This window comes from Nilaparvata lugens, chromosome 5, assembly GCF_014356525.2.
Source record: "Nilaparvata lugens isolate BPH chromosome 5, ASM1435652v1, whole genome shotgun sequence".
NCBI lineage: Eukaryota > Metazoa > Arthropoda > Insecta > Hemiptera > Delphacidae > Nilaparvata > Nilaparvata lugens.
The window spans coordinates 62,004,931-62,024,398 of record NC_052508.1 but is presented as its reverse complement, the minus strand read 5'-3'; the positions used below and the strand labels follow the sequence as shown (position 1 = coordinate 62,024,398).

Sequence of the window (19,468 nt, the reverse complement as noted above, 5' to 3'; positions counted from 1 at the left end):
AGGGAAGATTCTAGCTAGGAAAGAAGACGGAACACCAGTTATTGAACTCAAGAACAGTGAACAAGTGAAAAAGTTGAGCGTGATAAGTGCATCTAAGCGGCCAGGTAACCAAGAAAATAACAGTGTCAGTACCGTAAATAAAAATGTCATCAGAGATAAGTAGCAGAGAAACACTAATTATTCATCAAAATATACGCAGTCTGCGAAGTAATTTCGATTTATTCTTAGTGCAAATGAGGAAATTAGAAAACAACCCGCTAATAATAGTCTTGACAGAAATATGGATACTAGAGAATGAAATAGACTTATATCATATAGAGGGCTATTCCGTACATGGTAATTTCAATCATAACTACAGAGCAGGAGGAACTTTGGTTTATATAAGCAGTGAGATAACGTTCAAAACAAAGACAATAGTTTTTATTTCAGCGGACTGTGTACATATATCTTGTTCATATAATAATTTTGAATTTTAGTTGTTGGCTGCTTACAGGTTGCAATCAAACTCACCCAAAATATTTCTTAACGAATTAACCTTGTACTTAGAAGAAATATTTAATATTAACGAAAACAATGAGGTCCCTTTCTTTTTCACGGGAGATATAAATATAGATCTTTTTCAGAACACCAGAATTATTGACGATTACAAATATTTAATGAATAGTTTTGGATTTGAATCACTCAATACTGATTACACTCATAGGTCCCGATTTTCCAACTCTTTAATAGATCATCTTTACTTAAAATCCGGCAAAAATAGAACAAAACTGAATAAAATTAATCTAATTCCAGAAATACTACATTTAGATATAACTGATCACAGTACAATCATACTTAAAGTTGAAGGATTGAAGAGATCCAACGAAGAAGCAGATACAAATTATAAAAAAATATGCCTAATCAATTACCGGAAGTTGAATAATATTTTATCATCGATTGATTGGGATAGAGAAATACCAGCAGTATCAGTTGATGAGGGATGGGAAAATTTCATTGACATTTTAAAAAACGCTATCAAAGATTCACAAGAAAATCTTCTTTTAGAAAATAACTTGACACAGAAATATAGGTCGCCATGGATAAATAGTTATCTGATCAAGCAAATAAACTTAAGAAATGAGTTATACAAGAATGTTATCAAACAACCTAATAATGACGACTTGAAACAAATATACAATACATTCAAAAATAACTTACGTAATGAACTGAGAGAAAGAAAACAATATTATTATTCAAAACTGTTTAGAGAAAGCCAGGGAAACATTAGAAAGACGTGGAAAACAATTGACGCGTTAATAGGATTGAAAAAAAATAAAGAACCACTAAAACTGATTGTTGATGAGCAGGGAAATAGCATACATGATAGTAATAAAATTTCTAATTCGTTTAATTCTTATTTTCTAAATGTTGTGAATAAAATGAATGATGAATTAGAACAAACCACATTGCAAACTAGGGAAGAGTCTGCTAGAATATCAAAAATAAGGTTTCCATACAATTCTCCAACAAATTCAATTTTTCTCCACCCTACAAATCCGGAGGAAGTAGCAAGTACAATAAGAAAATTGAAAAATAAATCTTCGCCAGGTGTAGATGGGATAAGCACAAGCATGATTAAAAAAACTTACATGAATTATTTGAACAAATTAACCGATCTAATTAACCTAAGTATTGCCAAAGGAAAATTCCCAAGCATGTTCAAACACAGCGTAGTTATACCTATTCCTAAAAAGCCAAATTGTAAAAACATAGATCAGTTCCGCCCAATTTCACTTTTACCGGTTTTTTCCAAGATTTTAGAAAAAATATTCAAGATTAGACTTGAAAACTTTTATAAAAATAATAACTTTTTTAGTGATAACCAATATGGTTTCCGTGAAGGAAGAAGTACAGAAGCGGCAATTAAAAATCTCATTTCAAAAATAAATGACAGTTTTAGTGTTAATAATAAGTGTGCAGCTCTGTTTCTTGATATATCTAAAGCATATGATGCAATTGATAAAAACATGCTTCTAAAAAAACTTGATTTATCAGGAGTAAGAGGAATTGCCAATGATTGGTTAAGATGCTACCTATCTAATAGGAGTCAAAGGGTCAGAATTAACGATACGTTGAGTGAACCCGGGGACATTACCATAGGTATTCCTCAAGGATCAGTGTTATCAAGTACTTTATTCCTGGTCTTTATTAACGATTTGACGGATGGTGACTTACAGGGAAAGATTACATCTTTTGCAGACGATACAGTTATATTTTATTCGGCCAAAACAAATCAAGAACTTAAAAATAAATTAGAAATGGATCTTAAGCACCTTAGGTGGTGGTTTTGCGAAAATAAATTAACTATCAACACAGACAAATCTAATATAATACAATTTAATCTTCAAAACACGGATCAGGAGTTAACTAGTATTTACTTCCATAAATTAGATTGTGCGCAACAGGTGAATAATTTATTGTGTAACTGTGAAACTATAAAACAAGCACGTACAGTTAAATATCTGGGCCTCATATTGGATAGTAGGCTCACTTGGTCAGATCATGTACAGAAGATAAAAAATGAGTTATTTGTATACATAAGGAAGTTCTATTACCTCAGACAGTTATGTCCAAAAGAAGTATTGTTACAATTATACCATGCAATTATTGGTTCTAGAATAAATTATGGAATAATATGCTATGGGAGTGCATACAATGTTCATATTAAACCTGTGATTACTGGTCAGAAACATATATTAAAAATAATTTGTAATAAACCTAAACAATATAGTTCAATGATGCTCTTCAGAGAACTGTCAATATTATCAGTGAGACATTCTTTTCTATTCAAAGCATTGCTGGATTTAGCTGAAAATAATTTCGATATTCAACAGATGAGAGAAAGAATAAACCTCAGGAATTCACAGGACATTAACCTCCCAAAACCAAGATTAGAACATTCCAGACGACACTCCAAATACATAGCTATAAAAATATTCAATTCACTTCCAGTAACAACAAGGAAAATAACGTCACGTCAGTTATTTAGAAAAGAAATCAAGAAATTCATTTTACAACTAGACAACCCGAATGATTTTTTTACTAAATTAATATAGGTCTAAATTTAGTATAATTTACACATTACACGACATGAACACTGCAACAATCAAAGATCATTGAACTCACAAATCCCGTCCGGTATGCGTAAACAGTAAGACAGTATCAAATTTCAATCACTGTATCTTTCTTCAAAACGCATTCATTTATGGTATAATTACATCAGCACTTTGAAAAAAAACGAAACGTTAACTATGAATAAAATTGAACTAAATATAAAAAAAAACAGCAACCACTCCGTACATAGTTTTAAGTTTTGTGTAAGTGTGTGTGTGTGTGTGTGTGTGTGTGTGTGTGTGTGTGGTGTGTGTGTGTGTGTGTGTGTGTGTGTGTGTGTGTGTGTGTGTTTGTGTGTGTGTGTGTGTGTGTGTTTGTGCGCATGTGTGAATGTGTGTGCGTATGAATGTGTGCAAGAATGATTATAAATATTGACATATTGATTTATTTCAATATAATACCATATTCAATTATTATGTTCTTCATGATATAATATTTAAATTTGTATATAAATATTTTATTATATATATTCAAGTGTCCCCACACAGGGCAGCCTATAGGGAACACATATTAGAAATTAGGAAACAATATTGTATTTGATTTTTGGAATGCATTTGATTGTATAATTATTTTTTTTGAATAAAGAAAAGAATTTGAATAAAGATAAACCGGTATCTGCTATAGGAGGCAGTGGTAAGGCAGAGAGAGAATCGGCAACGCTGTTCTCCTATCTTTCTCCACTGCTGTTAAAAGTGGTTAAGTAGTAAAGTGGACATTACTGTCCAAACTTCGCCACGTCAACAAATAAAAGTAATTAAAATAGAAACAATATAAACACTTTTAGTACCCTTTTATTTGAAAATATTTTAGCGACTAGTTTCGATCGTAGGTAATTTTTAAGTTGAATGTTTTTTATATTGTTTTATTTGAATCTAGTAGCCCTTATAAGCGAAGTGGTTTTGTAAAAGTTATTCTATTATATTTTCATTCTATAACCTGGACCTTACTAGAATAAACGGTAATAATTCGAATAATATAATAATTCATACCTGAACCTCGGTAATCCGATTAAGCGACTGACTCTCCCTCAACCGTGTCTCCCCCGCTCTCCGCCGATGCGGTCTCCCACCTCCGCCCCCATTAAAGCAGCCCGTCCTCCTGCCTCCTCCACTCCCATTGGTCGAGTCCTCCTCCTTTCCCCCTCCTCCAGCCCCTTCAGGTGGTATGTTCTCCGAACCCCCTCCCAGCGATCCTCCTCCGCCACCATTTTGGTTTCCCCCACCACTGTTTCCTCCTCCTTCCCCTCCACCGCCACCACCGCTACCGCCGGGATCCTGAAAAAAAGTAGATGAAATACAATTTTATTTCTTTAAAATTCATTACAAAAGCAAATGAAAAAACATATACTATTATTTCATCAATTAATTCTTACTAAGTTTTATCATATCTATCTTTTCTTATGTTATCTTTTCTCTATGGTTTTACTGAATTCTACAACCCAATAGGCCTACTTCATCAAAAAAATGTAATTGTAAGTTTTCATTGCTTACTTTCAATGGCTATGTATGAATAAATATATCACGATCCTTTGATTCGGAAATGTTTTAGCTCTACTCTGACTATGACGTGTAGGCCTACCTGAAAGTCGCGACTGCGGTGCAACGACTTGTTGCTGTTGGCGCGCTTCTTGCGACCCTCGGAGTCCTCATCGGAGGCGTCTGACGAGCTGCAGGAGGCGGTACGTGTCTTGCGGAACTTGCCGCGTCGCTGCTCACTGTAGCCCACGAATCCGCCTCCGCCGCTCCGCGACGACGAAGTCAGCGGCACCCGCGTGCTGTCCTCCGCTATGTCCTGCAAACAATGCGAAATTCGATTAGAAGCGGATTCACAACATGATGGAATTGGACAAGTAATTTATTTATTTCAATTTCACAAAAATTAATGCCTTCCTTCCGGATACCTACCTAACCTTCTTTGTGAACTAGTATGTGAATCAAAATTCGGGAGAGGAACATTTTTGGGCTGTGCCTGTTAGTCCTCCCCCAATTATTTTGATGAATTATAGTTTATCTTCAATCAATAAGTGAATTATGAATTATCAATACATTTTTCTAGAAATAACTCCTCAAATTAAAATTTTATATTTAGCCCTGTTGCAAATTTAGACGCGACGCAATATGACGTGATTCTGCTAATGGGTTAATATCATATATGATAATATTATAATGTTCACATGTGCTAGATTCGTCACAATGTCAACATTATAATTTGATCAAGAGATATTAGAGAAGAGAGATATCTGCTCTTCCAGCAGACTCAAGTCACATCATGTCGCGTCGTTTCTCAATATGCGAAACACCTCACAAAGAAAAAATACAAAAAAAAAAAAAACAGAATGCAATGAAAATACATTCAAAAATACAAATTTTGAAAATAATATTCAAAGTAAATAAAACATCTATTGTTTGAACGTTTTAATCTTTCTTCCACTTAATCCAGTACATAGTGGATCACTACTGGCGAAAGTAATATTTGACCGCCAGTAGGAGTAGCAATTACAGAAAGGAAATCAAAACTTTTTAGAATATGGAACAAGTCAGAGTTGAGAGAAGCAGTCAATACAAAGCATAGATTTCAATGAATGAAGAGGTCACTTTCTATAACTGGAGTTGACAAGCAAATTTTTCAAAGGTTTTATTATAAGTGCCTTTATAGCACAAGTACACTTGGTCACTCTTGGAGAACACTAGTCACTCTTGGACAATTATTAATGCTGATGTTTTCCAAGACGAAGCACTATTTAATAACTTTGTTGTAGTCTAAACAGTTTCAAGACTACAACAATGATTTTCCTTGTTGGGTAGTAAGACTCTTGATTTGTTTGATGTGCTTTTGCATCTTCAGCTGATTATGAAATATTATATTGAGATGATTTAATACGGTTTTATCTGTTTTTTGCAACAAATGAATGTTTATTTTGAAAATGTATAGTTTGTGTTACCTTGAGCCCGACCTCCTTGATGCTGGTGACATCTTTGAGCAGACCGACTCCAAGCTGCGGCGAACTGAGTGCGGTGGCAAGCGGCGCTGGCAACGTTTTGGCGGTTGCGGTTGTCACCGCCGGTTTAGCTGCGGCTGCGGCCACGGCCAGTTTGTGAGCGGCACTAGTTGCCGGACTCAGGGGTTCGGGGGCTGTTGATGCCTGTAAACAAACAACAATCGCAATAATTTGAGGTGAACAGATTATTTAAGGAATCTGAAAATATTCAATATCAGTGTAGTTTTGAATAATTGAAATATAAATCACAATGCCAGGTTTCGTGGTATAACATGCAACATCATGAAGTATGACTGTCGCCCGGCCTATTGACGGCTTAAATTATATATTCAGACTAGCCGTCAGGCTCGCTTCGCTCGCCATATACGTCTAGCCAGGGGGCTCCTCCCCCTGGACCCCCTACTGGATCGTCCAAAAATGAGATCAGCGGGCTCGCTTCGCTCGCCTGCATTTTTCATTCCATCAGAAAGTCAAAGTACTGGTAAAACGCAGAACAGCTGAGAAATACGCTAATTTTGGGCGTATCTTTGGCGTTATTTCAAATTCCTGCTAACACAACATTATTACACCCTAGCTTAGCTTCTGTACTAAATTTGAACAATTTATGTTCATTTGTTCTCGATAAATCTGAGAAAAAGCAAAAAAAACGCTGGAAAAACGCTAATTTTAGGCGTATCTCTGACGTTATTGCAAATTCCTTCTAACACAACATTATTACACCCTAGCTGAGCTTCTGTACTAAATTTGAACATTTTTGGTCCGGTAGATTTTTAGTTCTGCGAGTGAGTGAGTCAGTCAGTGAGTGAGTGCCATTTCGCTTTTATATAATATAGATAGACTAGGGACCTTCGCGCAAGATACTCCCAAACAACAAAATCCATATTAATTTACTTCTATAATTTTAGGTGAACAATTTTAGATAGATAGACCAAGAGCAAAAAAGGAACTAATCATCAGCTAATCTATGTTGATGACTACAGACTACATTGTTTTACTCTATTTACTACCACAACTTACTAAATTAAATCTACTCCACCGCAACCCACTTGTCATGTTATATGGGAGATTATGCCACGAAACATTATACTGCGATGTGAATTAATCAAAATCAGTGAGCCCCAAGGCTGAATAGCTCGTTGGTGAACTAACACAAATGCATAAATTCTGCTAGAAGTCACATCACACTTCAAACCGGTTTCACCAAGCTCGGTCAAGACATTTGAACATTGTCAAATCAGGTACAGTTTACAACGAGTGCACTGGAACATAATTATTATGATTTCTATGGCGATAGTTACTATCGATAATTCCAGTGCACACTTGTAAAGCTTGACCATGTTCAAATATATTGACCGAGCTTGATGAAACCGGGCATCAATGTATACTTATATGTATGCTAAAGACTGTTAATGTACGCGTATATGCTATTTCACTAAAGCCTGGTCCAGTCGCAACGTTATGATCACAGCAATAAATTGTACATCGACGTTCCGTCCACATGCAACGATTTTTTGCCCAAACTTCCTTCGCAATTTGTTGGTCTTTCCTCTTACCTTTCTAGGCGAAAGGTAAGACCTTTGTTTGGCGAAAAAGACAATTCAAACCAAGAAGTAAGTGGTGTCGTTCTTGGCTTCTCAGAGTTACTGGATTGAACAGATGATCGGAGCAATTTAGTTTGATCAATAATTTGATCGAAGCACTGTCTAAACGCTACAATCTTGCCAGATTGGTGCAATCGTTGCCAGGTTGATCAAGTTTTTGATCAACCGTTCAACCCCGATATAAATAGCAATCAATCTCACTCAATCGCATCAATCTTCCGTCCATACGCTCCAATTATTGTAACAATATGGTCAGTACCGATCAGATTGGCGCAATATATCGTTGCGTGTGGACCAGGCTACTGTGTATGAGCTACAAGCAGCTGATTTACATAGAAAAGGCAGTTTTGCAATACTGCCAAACTATGTCTTTTCGAATATATTGATTCAAGTGTGATTGTATTCCTTAGTTGAATTAGAAATTTGACACCACACAATCTGACGACACTGATATCAGTCTGAACTTGTTTTATTTATACTATAATATAACGTTAATTCATTTACACACACAATATACAATACACATAAAAAATTGAATACATGCAGAAAATATAACTACAATCATAATATACTACCGTAATTAGGAGCTGTGGTGCAAAAATAGGAGAGGATATAAATTATAAAGGTTCTCCAACTATGGTTATAAAATAAATGAAATAAATTGTACTAGGAAACTCTTCAATTTTTGAGAGTAAAAAAGGTATGATGGGATAGAACAAAAAATTAAAAAGACAAGATGGTAGAAAATGTTAAGGGATTTACTATGGGCGGGTTTCCGAGCTCGGGATTTAGCAAGTTCTAGACTTTAAGGTTGTGCAAAGGCTAAAAATAAACTTTCTAATGATGAAGTTTTCAAAGTTTTTCGATTTGTATATCATCAAGCTATCAAAATGAAATAGTTTACTCAGGAAAACATTTTTTCCGATCATTTCTTTTCGAGATATGAGCCCCTAAAGGTTAAATTTTTGGGACAGAACATTTCAAATTCGTTAAGAGATAAATCCATGAGATTTAGAGGATATATATATATTCTTCATGGTAATTTTGATTAAATAAAACAAAATTTTTCTGAAAATATTGATTTTTGAGAAAGTTAATCAATTTACTAAAAATGACCAAAAATAACTTTCAGTTGAGTTATTTTTGGTAAATTGAATAACTTGTTGAAAATTGATATTTTCAGAAGATTTTTGTTTTATTCAATCAACAATACCGTGAAGAATTAAATTTACCGTTAAGAATTAATAACTTACCGTTAAGAATAAATTTTATCCTCTAAATGTCATGGATTTAACTCTTATCGAATTTAAAATGTCCTGTCAAAAAAATTTTAACTTTAGGCTCATACTTTAACTTTTTACTCATATCTCAAAAAAGTAGTGATCGGAAAAAAATGTTTTCCTGAGAAAAATTTTCAATTTTTATAGCTTGATGATATACAAATCGAAAAACTTTGAAAAATATCACCAGCAGAATTTTTATTTTTAGCCTTTGCACAGCCTTAAACAGCTGGAGTCAAAAAACTGACTTACCAGTAGTCGCAGTTATCATGACAATATTTATTTTCTCATTTCTATAATTGAAAACGTTTTTCCTTGACGAATGAAAAATTCCTAAATAATTCAAAATAGCTGAAGCTTTACACTATTTTATGTTTATTTTATTTTGTGTTCAATTCTCTAGTTTTTCAAAATTTAATTTAAATATCGTTAGTCCTTTTACTGCGAGCACGCCCCGTTTCGGAAAGCCAATTTTCTGACTCCAGCTGTTTAAAGTCTAGAAGTTAGCTAAATGCCGAGCTCGGAAACCGGCCCTAAAAGGATTGCAAATTACCGAAGTATCAGCAACCAAGCACACAAATCAGAAGAGTACTCTTAGGCTCAACTCATTTATAGTTTTTTTTTTTAATTTAAAATGTTATAGTTTTTTCAAAGTATGGAATTTTCCAATTATTTGTAATTAATTTAATTTAATTCAATTTAGAAGTATTTTTTTTAATTAAAAAATGATTTTTGTGTTTATGGATTGTAAATTGAGTGTGTAATTGAAGAATTTTTAAGTGACACATAACCTCTAGCTACATTAGGACTGTTGTAAAAATTAGAATTGGAACCGTTTTGGGCGAAAGTTAGCATGTGGTACTTTTCTGTAAGTTGAATAATTCTGAATGATTGAATAAATAAATAAATAAACTCACACTTATACGACTCAGGTCGAGAAGAGACCTGAAACACATGCTCTCGACTAGAGTCGAGTCTCTTCTCGACCTGAGTCGCGTTAGTGTGAGTTGAGCCTTAGTAGTAGAAAAAATAATTGCTCTTAATCCAAATTTAATGTTGATATCATGCTTCAGTTTCCTAATATATTGGCACAGTTTGATATAATGTTCAGAGATTTTATTAATGAGTTGGGTATACTGATTATGTTATAGAGCCATAACATCTCCGATGTTTGAAATACATTTGCCATCAGACAATACAAAAGTGGGGACATTGATAAGGTAATTACCTCGCTGATAACGCTGATAGGCACAGTGAGCGCGGCTGCCTCACGCCGCAACTCCTGCACGGCGAGATGCAGTTTGCCCTCCGACCGGGAGCCACGTCGGTTCAGCGACAGAGAGTGCGCCGAAGCGTGAGAGTGCGCGTCAACCCCTGCCCCACCACAGCACTCTTCCTCCTCCTCCTCCTCATCGTCACACTCCTCAGTCACTATGCTGCACTTCCTAGCGCGCTGCAAAACCACAAAACAAATGTCAATTTTCAATTGGACGACGGATTCAGAGCCTGAATTATTACAATATTCTCTCATAAATCACAACTGTTATGTAGCTATGGTGAACGTGATATTTTCGAGCTCAAAATTCAAGTATTTTTATTCTTTATTTTGTGAATTTGAAGTTTGTTTCATGTTTTAATATCAATCTATCCAAATTCAAAATTGTTTGTTTTATTCTAATTTATATTTTCAGATTGTAATTTGGTGTAGAAATTTAAATGGACATAACTTATGTATAATATTTGGACAATTTGAAACTAAATTAGGAAATTGAAGATGTTTTGGGCAATAGCCTGTTTTTTTATTTCCGATCATTGCATTTTTTGTGCTAACCTAATAAATAAATAAATAAACAAAACTCAGAATGGTGGAGAATAATTGGAAGGGCCGACCCCAAGAGAGATGTGACATAGGCTCTCGGGAGAAGAAAAGGATTGAGTATTCCTTCAAGATTAGATACTTTATACAAAAAAGCATTTGTATAAGCACTCAAGAATCATAGAGTACTTGAACTCAATTGGTGGAAATCCAACTACTCTATTTTAAATCAAAGTGATGGTTTATGGTGAGTTATTATCCAATCTACAACATTGTATCATAGTAGGATGCTCGGGCCTCAGACGAATGGCACCGTTTCATGAGTATGATCCGTAAGCTGGTCACCTGCATGAGGGGTGAGGGTTAACAGAAACTTGAAAGAAATATACATTATATAGTAAATATAATTTCGAACAATATGTGAGCTCACTTACCCAATGTATTTGAACTCCCACTCTAAATTTATTACTAATACACCTGCTCTATCAGATAGTTGAGTACCTGTACGTTAATTTCCGCATTAATTAAATTTTCTTTACATCTATGGTAAATTTTATAAATTGTATTTCTAAATATTACATTTTATTAATTAGATTGCTTGTATTTTAATTAAAATGAATTTATTCATGTTTTTGACAGCTCGTTGGACATTACTACTAAAAATGGCTGATTCCATATTAGCTCAAAACAAAAAACCTCTTAATATGAACATTAAGAGAGTAGAATTACTCACAGGAGCAATGTCACCAGGCGTCCGTGACATTGAGAGCAGTGATTGGTTGGTTTTACCAGCTGGTACAGTCTCGTTCTCTCCACAAGAGTCCACTCTCAGTGTTGGCACGCGTCTGCGAGTAATAAATAATAATAGCCACTTATTTATTTCATTAACAATCAAAGCAAAGGCATAGAAATAATATATTAGGCTCAACTCACACTTACCGTACGCGACTCTGGTCGAGAAGAGACTCGACTCTGCAAATAGTGACGTCGCGGAGACTAGAATCGACTGGTCTGAGTGACACCATTTGGAAACACATGCTCTCGACTAGAGTCGAATCTCTTCTCGACCTGAGTCGCGTAAGTGTGAATTGAGCCTAAATTGTGCCAATTTAGATAACTGCACTGGAAACAACAAATTTAATTAATCAAAAATTACCAAAAGAAACAGTAAATACGTAAAGCGTTGACATCTACATTTCAAAAATTAAGCAAGTTGAACTACAATAACTTTCCACACTAACGACTTTCACTTAAAAAATATTATTAGGATAGAATTTGAAAAGGATAATGAGAAAGCCAAAACAAACACTATAAAATGTATGTGTCAAACAGTAAAATTATAATGAATTTCAATTAATCGAAATTTAAATTATACCAGTTGACTCATACGTTTCCTTTTCTATTTAGAATTTTCATAGCATGTTACAATCAAGAATCATTTTTATTAATCGTATGCCTTTCTTAGTTCGGATTTCAAATATAGATAAACACATTGCATTAAGTTCTGGTCGTCATGCTTATGAAAATTAATTGTCAATTAGAAAAAAAATCAGTCTTCATGTCACAATATATTTGATAAATTTGTGAGTATTTTTTCTTACCCGGCCGACTTGGGTTGAGCTTTGGGTTGTTCGTGAGACCTGAGTTTCCTTTCCGCCAGCAGAAAGTAGGTCGCCGTTATATGATTGTACTCGTTCTTGTCCAGTGCTCTGAAATACATATTAACACACATAAATATTATTCGAAAATAGTGATTGAATATGAAATGATCGGATAAAAATAATTAGAATAATTGATCAAAAGAAGTCTCAAATAGATGCTATCGAATCTTCTGAATACTTCTGCACACATCAATGATTGGCACAACAGATGATGACTATTACATTTAAACACGATTAATGACATCAATGCATTGCCGTCCGCTTTCCTCTTTGGTTCTCGTGGTCTGCGTTCTCTTGAATGACATAACTAAATCATGATTAAATTTAGTAGACAAACCAAAGGCATTTTCAATGAGTATTGTAATATTGTAGCCCTAATTTTGTAAATTGTTTGTCATGGTTTCCAATTTTCGCTCCATGGATTTTGTCTGCCAAACATTATGTCAATATTTGAACACTTTCATAAGAACGAAGCATTTCCTTGAAAATGACGTAGAGGTCGTAAGTTATACCCATTGTTATTGTATAGTAGCTGATACAGCACTTAGAATAGTATATAAGCTCTAGTAATTAAGATCCTTTGTCTCATTTCTGTATTTTGGGCAGTCACTATGCCGGTTTGTTTCTTGAATAAATCTTTTTAAAAAGGATGTCACGTGTTTCGTTTACTTAACTGGCGCCCGAACAAACGGGACCGCAGACGTTTCGGTAAAGTTCAATTAACTTTTTTTTCGCGACCAACTGTCTCGAATCCAAAACGCGAGTGTAACTCCTCATCTGCGGCCTACCCTCATCACTCTGGAACCAAGTGCACAGCCTTCCATCCTGGCAGAGAGAAACAACACCTGGCGGCCCCTAACCAACAGAGAACCAAGCGACACGGATTCATCCACGGACGAGGACCAGGACGATCCAAGTACGCTCTCCAAACCAGTTGTGAGTACCAAACAAAAGAACTTCATCAAACCCTCAAAACTGCATCCAGTCTTATCTTCAACTTCAGATATTTCAAAAATGGCAACAATAACTAAACCTATTCCACATGAACTCTTGAGATACATACCTCATTATGATGGTACTTCTCACAAGTTACATCAATTCATATCTACTTGCGAAGACCTTTCTATCGGCTACTGTGCTGATAACATTCAAGAAAAAGAAGCTAATCACTGGATTCTTTTCAAAGCTGCTATGTGCAAACTTGAAGGACCAGCCGAAGCAGTAGCATTCAACAACAGTTGTTCTTCAATAAAAGACTTGATAAAATCACTGAAACAAAATTTTGCTGATAACAGATCTGTACCTGAACTCATTGCTGAGTTGACTGTGATGAAATCCTATCAAAGGGAACATCCTATTGAATTTTTGAACAGACTTAATGAAAAACGTACAAATGTAATTACCAAGTATAAGCTAGATGGTGTTACAGGTTTACTATTAGAAAATTTGATTTGTCAACTGAATGCTACACTTGTAAATACTTTTGTGCATGGAGTTCACCCAACATTAGGGTCACATTTGCAAGTACTACAAGTACAAGACCTAGATGATGCTAGGAATAAGTTAATAAACGATTGTAGTATTGTATTACAGCAACTACGCTACAAAACCACTATTGAAACAATGAACAGGGTAGATAGTAGGAAACATTCCAACAACACAACAACATTTAGAAATCCTAATTACGAACAAAACTTTCAAAAACAATGGTCACACGACAATTCTTTCGAACAAACACACAGACCCTTCCAAAGTAGACAACAATTTTCACCACACAATGTTCAACAAACTAACTTCCCCCAAAACTTTCAACAAAATTTTTCAAATCAAAGCTTCCAAAAACAAAACTATCGTCCAAACTTTCAACAACAACGTTTTCCACAACAAAGCTTTCAGCAGCAAAACAGTAATTTCAAACCTAACACTCAAGTAAGTTCGTCAAACACAGTGTCTATGCGCACTCAAAGAACAGACCCTGTACAAAAATTGAAAACTTACAGATCACCATATGAAGTAAACTACTTAGAGGAAGAACCAGAAGATAACTACAATCAGAACCCGATTGAGGCTATGCAATGTCAAATAAACACTTTGACTGAATCACTCAACAAGCTCACGAACCATTTTTTAGAGTCAGGCCCCCAGTTTTCGGAGGACCCCCCAAGCGACTCGACTTGAACATATTAAACAAATCTCTTCCTTACTTTCTCGATCAAAAGAAAAGAAAATGGCTAGTAGACACAGGATCTGCTAAAAACTATATGCATCCATCATTGGTCTCACCTGAGATCACTCGATACAAGGAAGACTTTATTGTAAAAACTCCTAATGGAGAAAGTAAAGGAAACGAATATATTTTTTTCAACACTGAAAATGTATTTTCCCAACCCCATAGAATAAAGATGTATATATTTGATTTCTCCACTAAGTATGACATACTTCTTGGAAATGAAACTTTACGTGCGTTTAAGATGAATGTAAACTTTGCTAATGATAAACTTGAATATAAGGATGGAATGAAAGAATTGTTGTTTTTGCTAGATAATAAGAGTGTTACATTACAACCAGGCTACAACGTGATCTCAATCCCGGTTAAGTCAGCCCCAAATGTAACAACAGGATTAATTAAAGAAGTGAATACAGATGCATATACTGTTGAAGAAGGTATTGTAGAAATCACTGATAATAAATGTAAATGTGTTGTTTTTTCAAATGAGCTTCTGACTATCTATCCGGAGCCCATGGATGTAGAAGATGTAGAAGAAATTATAGAGCCAAAACAATTCACGACCAATTGTCCTGAAAACTTGGCAGATATAATTCAAGATATACCATCTCTATTACGAACAAGTCACATGAACGAGGAAGAAAAACTTAAAATAATTAGCCTAGTTCAGCAGTTCCCTGAAATAATAAAACGAGAAAATGATCCCTTGAGTAGTACAAATTTGCTAAAACATACAATCAATACGAAAGACGATCTTCCCGTCTACACAAAAAACTACAGATACCCACAGATTTATAGGGAAGATATTGAACTTGAAATCGACAAACTACTAAAAAACAAAATTATCCAACACTCCAATTCGCCATACAACAGCCCTATTTGGGTGGTTCCCAAAAAACCTGATGCATCAGGCAAGCGGAAAATCCGTATGGTTCTAGATTACCGTAAATTGAATGATAAAACTATTGATGATAAATACCCCCTACCCAACATTGAAGATCTGTTTGGCAAAATAGGCAGGGCTACATACTTTTCAGCCATTGATCTGGCCTCCGGTTTTCATCAAATCCAAATGGACCCGCAATCCGTACCTAAGACAGCTTTCTCAACAGAGGACGGACATTACGAGTTTTTACGTATGCCTTTTGGGTTAAAGAATGCACCCCCTACGTTTCAGAGGGCCATGAACATAATTTTTTCAAGAATGACCAATGTACTAGTCTACATGGATGATATAATAATTTTCTCTGATAGCCTTGAGGAACATTTAAAGCATTTGAAATCGGCATTTACGAAACTAAAAGAACACAATTTGAAAATTCAACTTGATAAAACTGAGTTTTTCAAGCGTGAGTTGTTGTATTTAGGGCACATCATTTCGGAAAAAGGTGTGATGCCTAACCCCTCTAAAGTTGAAGCCATAAAAAACTTTCCAATCCCTAAGACCGCCAAAGAAATCAAACAATTTCTTGGACTGACCGGTTACTATCGCAAAATGATTAGAAACTATGCTAAAATAGCTAAACCACTCACTGCTGCTTTGAGAAAAGATGTAAAGATCAATCCCAATAGCAAGGACTACAGGGAGGCTTTTGAAAATTTGAAACTAATGTTACAAAACAGCCCCATCCTACAATTACCTGACTTCTCGAAACAGTTTCTTGTCACCACAGACGCGAGCAACTTTGCCATCGGAGGTGTATTGTCCCAAAAGTTTGATGGTAATGACCTCCCAATAGCCTATGCATCACGAACACTTAATAAGAGTGAGGTTAACTTATCGACTATAGAAAAAGAGCTACTTGCTATTGTATGGGTATGCAAACATTTCAGACCATATCTATACGGACGAAAATTTTTGATTCAAACAGACCACAAACCTTTACAATGGCTTAGAAACATAAAAGAACCTAATTCAAAACTACTCAGATGGAAGTTACTTTTAGATGAATTTGACTTTGAGATTAATTACGTGCAGGGAAAAACCAATCACGTGGCAGATGCACTGTCCCGCATACCCTCGCAGCCCATCAATTTAATGGACAACGATGATAATGACTTTTTAGGCTTCGGCAACGAAGACCTACCCTTTCATGGCTTTGACGACATAAACGTAGACGATTTGATTCAGTTGAATAGTAACGATGACCCACCACCGATAGATGATCCTAATGGTTATCTTGATGACATCGCGAATGCTTTAACTCGATTCAATAACCAAGATGATGCTAATGCTAATACTTCTGAGCCCCATGATATGGAAAATAATGATTGTGGTACTGGTAGCTCTGTTTTCGATATGAATGACTATATTCTTCTTCGTGAAGACAATGCCGATCATACCGATACTCATCAACCAACTAAAGAAATTGACGACAATGCTTTACCAATTCATAATGACACTGACAGCCTTGTGACAATTCATTCAGCAGACAGTTCAAATGAACAAATTCAGATAGTAGACGACGATAAAATATTGAACGTTGAACATAATCAGATACTTATTGAACGCGGAAACAAAACACCTACCCTTCAGAAAATTTTTGATAAGAACAGACTCCTTCTCTGTTTTCAAGACCCCTTAGATTTCGAACACATAAACAAATTTTGTTTAGAATACCTGAAACCGAATACCACGTATGGTGTATATTGTTCAAAAGATGGTTTATTGAGTAATCAGTACGAATCAATGTTTAACAACTTTGCTAAAGTCATTAAGGAAAGTTTCAACTCAGTTAAGATTAAGCGGTATAAAAAAGTTAATCTTGACATTACTGATCCCGACGAACAAAAAGAAGTAGTTTCCAATTATCATACTGGAAAAACCTATCATAGAGGAATTTCAGAGAGTTACTCACACATTCGACGACGGTACTATTGGCCTTCAATGATGCGTGATATTACTAACTTCATAAACAAATGCCCAATATGTTTAAAGACTAAATACGAACGTCGTCCCATTCGTGCAGAATACAAAGTATCCCCTACTCCTACAAAGCCCTTTGAAAAACTGCAACTTGATGCCTTTCAGTATGACAAACGTAAATTTTTATCAATCATCGACTGTTTCTCCAAACGACTCGTAGTCTACCCCCTCACGAGTCTTAATCAAATCGAGGTAAAAGACCATCTCTTCGACTATTTTTCTCTCTATCCAACCCCCAAGATCGTACAGATGGACAACGGCAGAGAATTTGACAACGCTGGTTTACGTGATTTTCTAAAACTTTACGAAGTCGAACCTTATTATGTTACCCCTGGTCATCCAGACTCGCAAGGGTTAATTGAAAGAACTCACTCCACTCTAATTGAACTTTTAAATTCTATCCAACTTCAAAATAGAAATAATACCACTGAAGCCAACATGAAAACGGCCGTGATTGCGTTCAATAACACACTCAATTCCACCTTAAAAATGACACCAATGGAAATAACATTCGGCATCTCTGAGAATTCTTTTCTGAATGACACTACAGAACAACTTATCACTGAAGAGCGTACAAAAGAGTATCATGATAGGTTACAGCTTATACATAGATTGGTAAAAGATAAGGTAGAGATGGAAAAACAAACTAGGACAGAATTATTGAATAAGAATAGGGAAACAGACGTCGAAATCCCCGAAGCCCCGTTTATTAAAACAACCTTCAATAAAAAGAACAAGCCAAAATTCTTCCAAGTACAATATGATAAACAACAAAATGTTGCTACAAATTCCAGAGCAATTCAAAAACGACCATTCAAAATCCATCCTAATAGGATGAAACGACCACGGAAAATAGTTAAAAAGAAAAATAATAAATTTGTTTCAGAACAAGATGATCCTCATTCTCCTGCTGCTGGTCCCAGCAATGTCGTATAAAGTAACGGACTTGACCAAATCATCTGGCATTACACCAGTTCGAGTACAGAACTCCTTCATTATAAATGGCACATACACATACATGCACAACATAAACATTACACGACTACATGTTGAACTAACACATATTGAAGACTCTGTAAACCTTTTAAGAGCTAAGGATAGTGATAAGAATCGTTGTAATATTTTACGTTTGTATTTAGATGATATTAAGTTAAAATTTGATCATATTCATATAAATAATCTTAGAATTAAGAGAGGTCTCATAAACGGACTTGGTTCCGCAATAAGCTGGATTACAGGAAATATGGACTCTGACGACAAAGCGAAATATGACAAAATTTTAGAGAAAGTGCAAGCAAATGAATATCATTTAGAGCATAATGTCGAAAATCAATTGTCAATCAATAGAAACTTGATACACAAATTTAACAATGGGATTGATGTCATTCATGCCAACAATGTCAAGCTGAAAAATTATTTTAATTCAATCACCACTCAATTCACTTCAATAGAGCTAACTCAACAACATTCTTTCTTATTCAACACATTGACTCTCATAAAAAATAAAATAGACGATATTATGGTGAGCTTAGAATTTTGTCGACTAAACATAATCCATTCAAGTATTCTGTCTAGAAACGAATTGTCTTTATTAATTCATTCGGCTAAATTGTCTCTCATTTCTGATGAACCCGAAATTTTGTGGCAGCTAGGGTCTGCACATTGTCATGTGAAAGATGATTTCATTACTTATTTTATACAATTGCCTTTGTATTCTCATGCCTATGAGACATTTTTTCTCCTATCTTACCCAGTCGTAAAAGGAAATGAGTTGCGAACAATTGTTGAACATCCGTCCTTCATAAT

The 19,468-nt window shown here is 35.1% G+C and overlaps 1 protein-coding gene across 1 annotated transcript in view; it reads right to left on the bottom strand.

Annotated features, from left to right (window-relative positions):
• Positions 1-19,468, bottom strand: part of LOC111052921 (SNF-related serine/threonine-protein kinase) — a 70,770-nt gene that overhangs the window by 14,673 nt on the left and 36,629 nt on the right. The window contains exons 8-13 of the mRNA XM_022339738.2: positions 12,450-12,557; positions 11,582-11,693; positions 10,261-10,485; positions 6,095-6,295; positions 4,732-4,944; positions 4,143-4,427 (exon numbers count right to left, since the gene is read on the bottom strand). Coding sequence (XP_022195430.2) covers positions 4,143-4,427; positions 4,732-4,944; positions 6,095-6,295; positions 10,261-10,485; positions 11,582-11,693; positions 12,450-12,557 — 1,144 coding nt within the window. The remainder of the gene's footprint in view (positions 1-4,142; positions 4,428-4,731; positions 4,945-6,094; positions 6,296-10,260; positions 10,486-11,581; positions 11,694-12,449; positions 12,558-19,468) is intronic.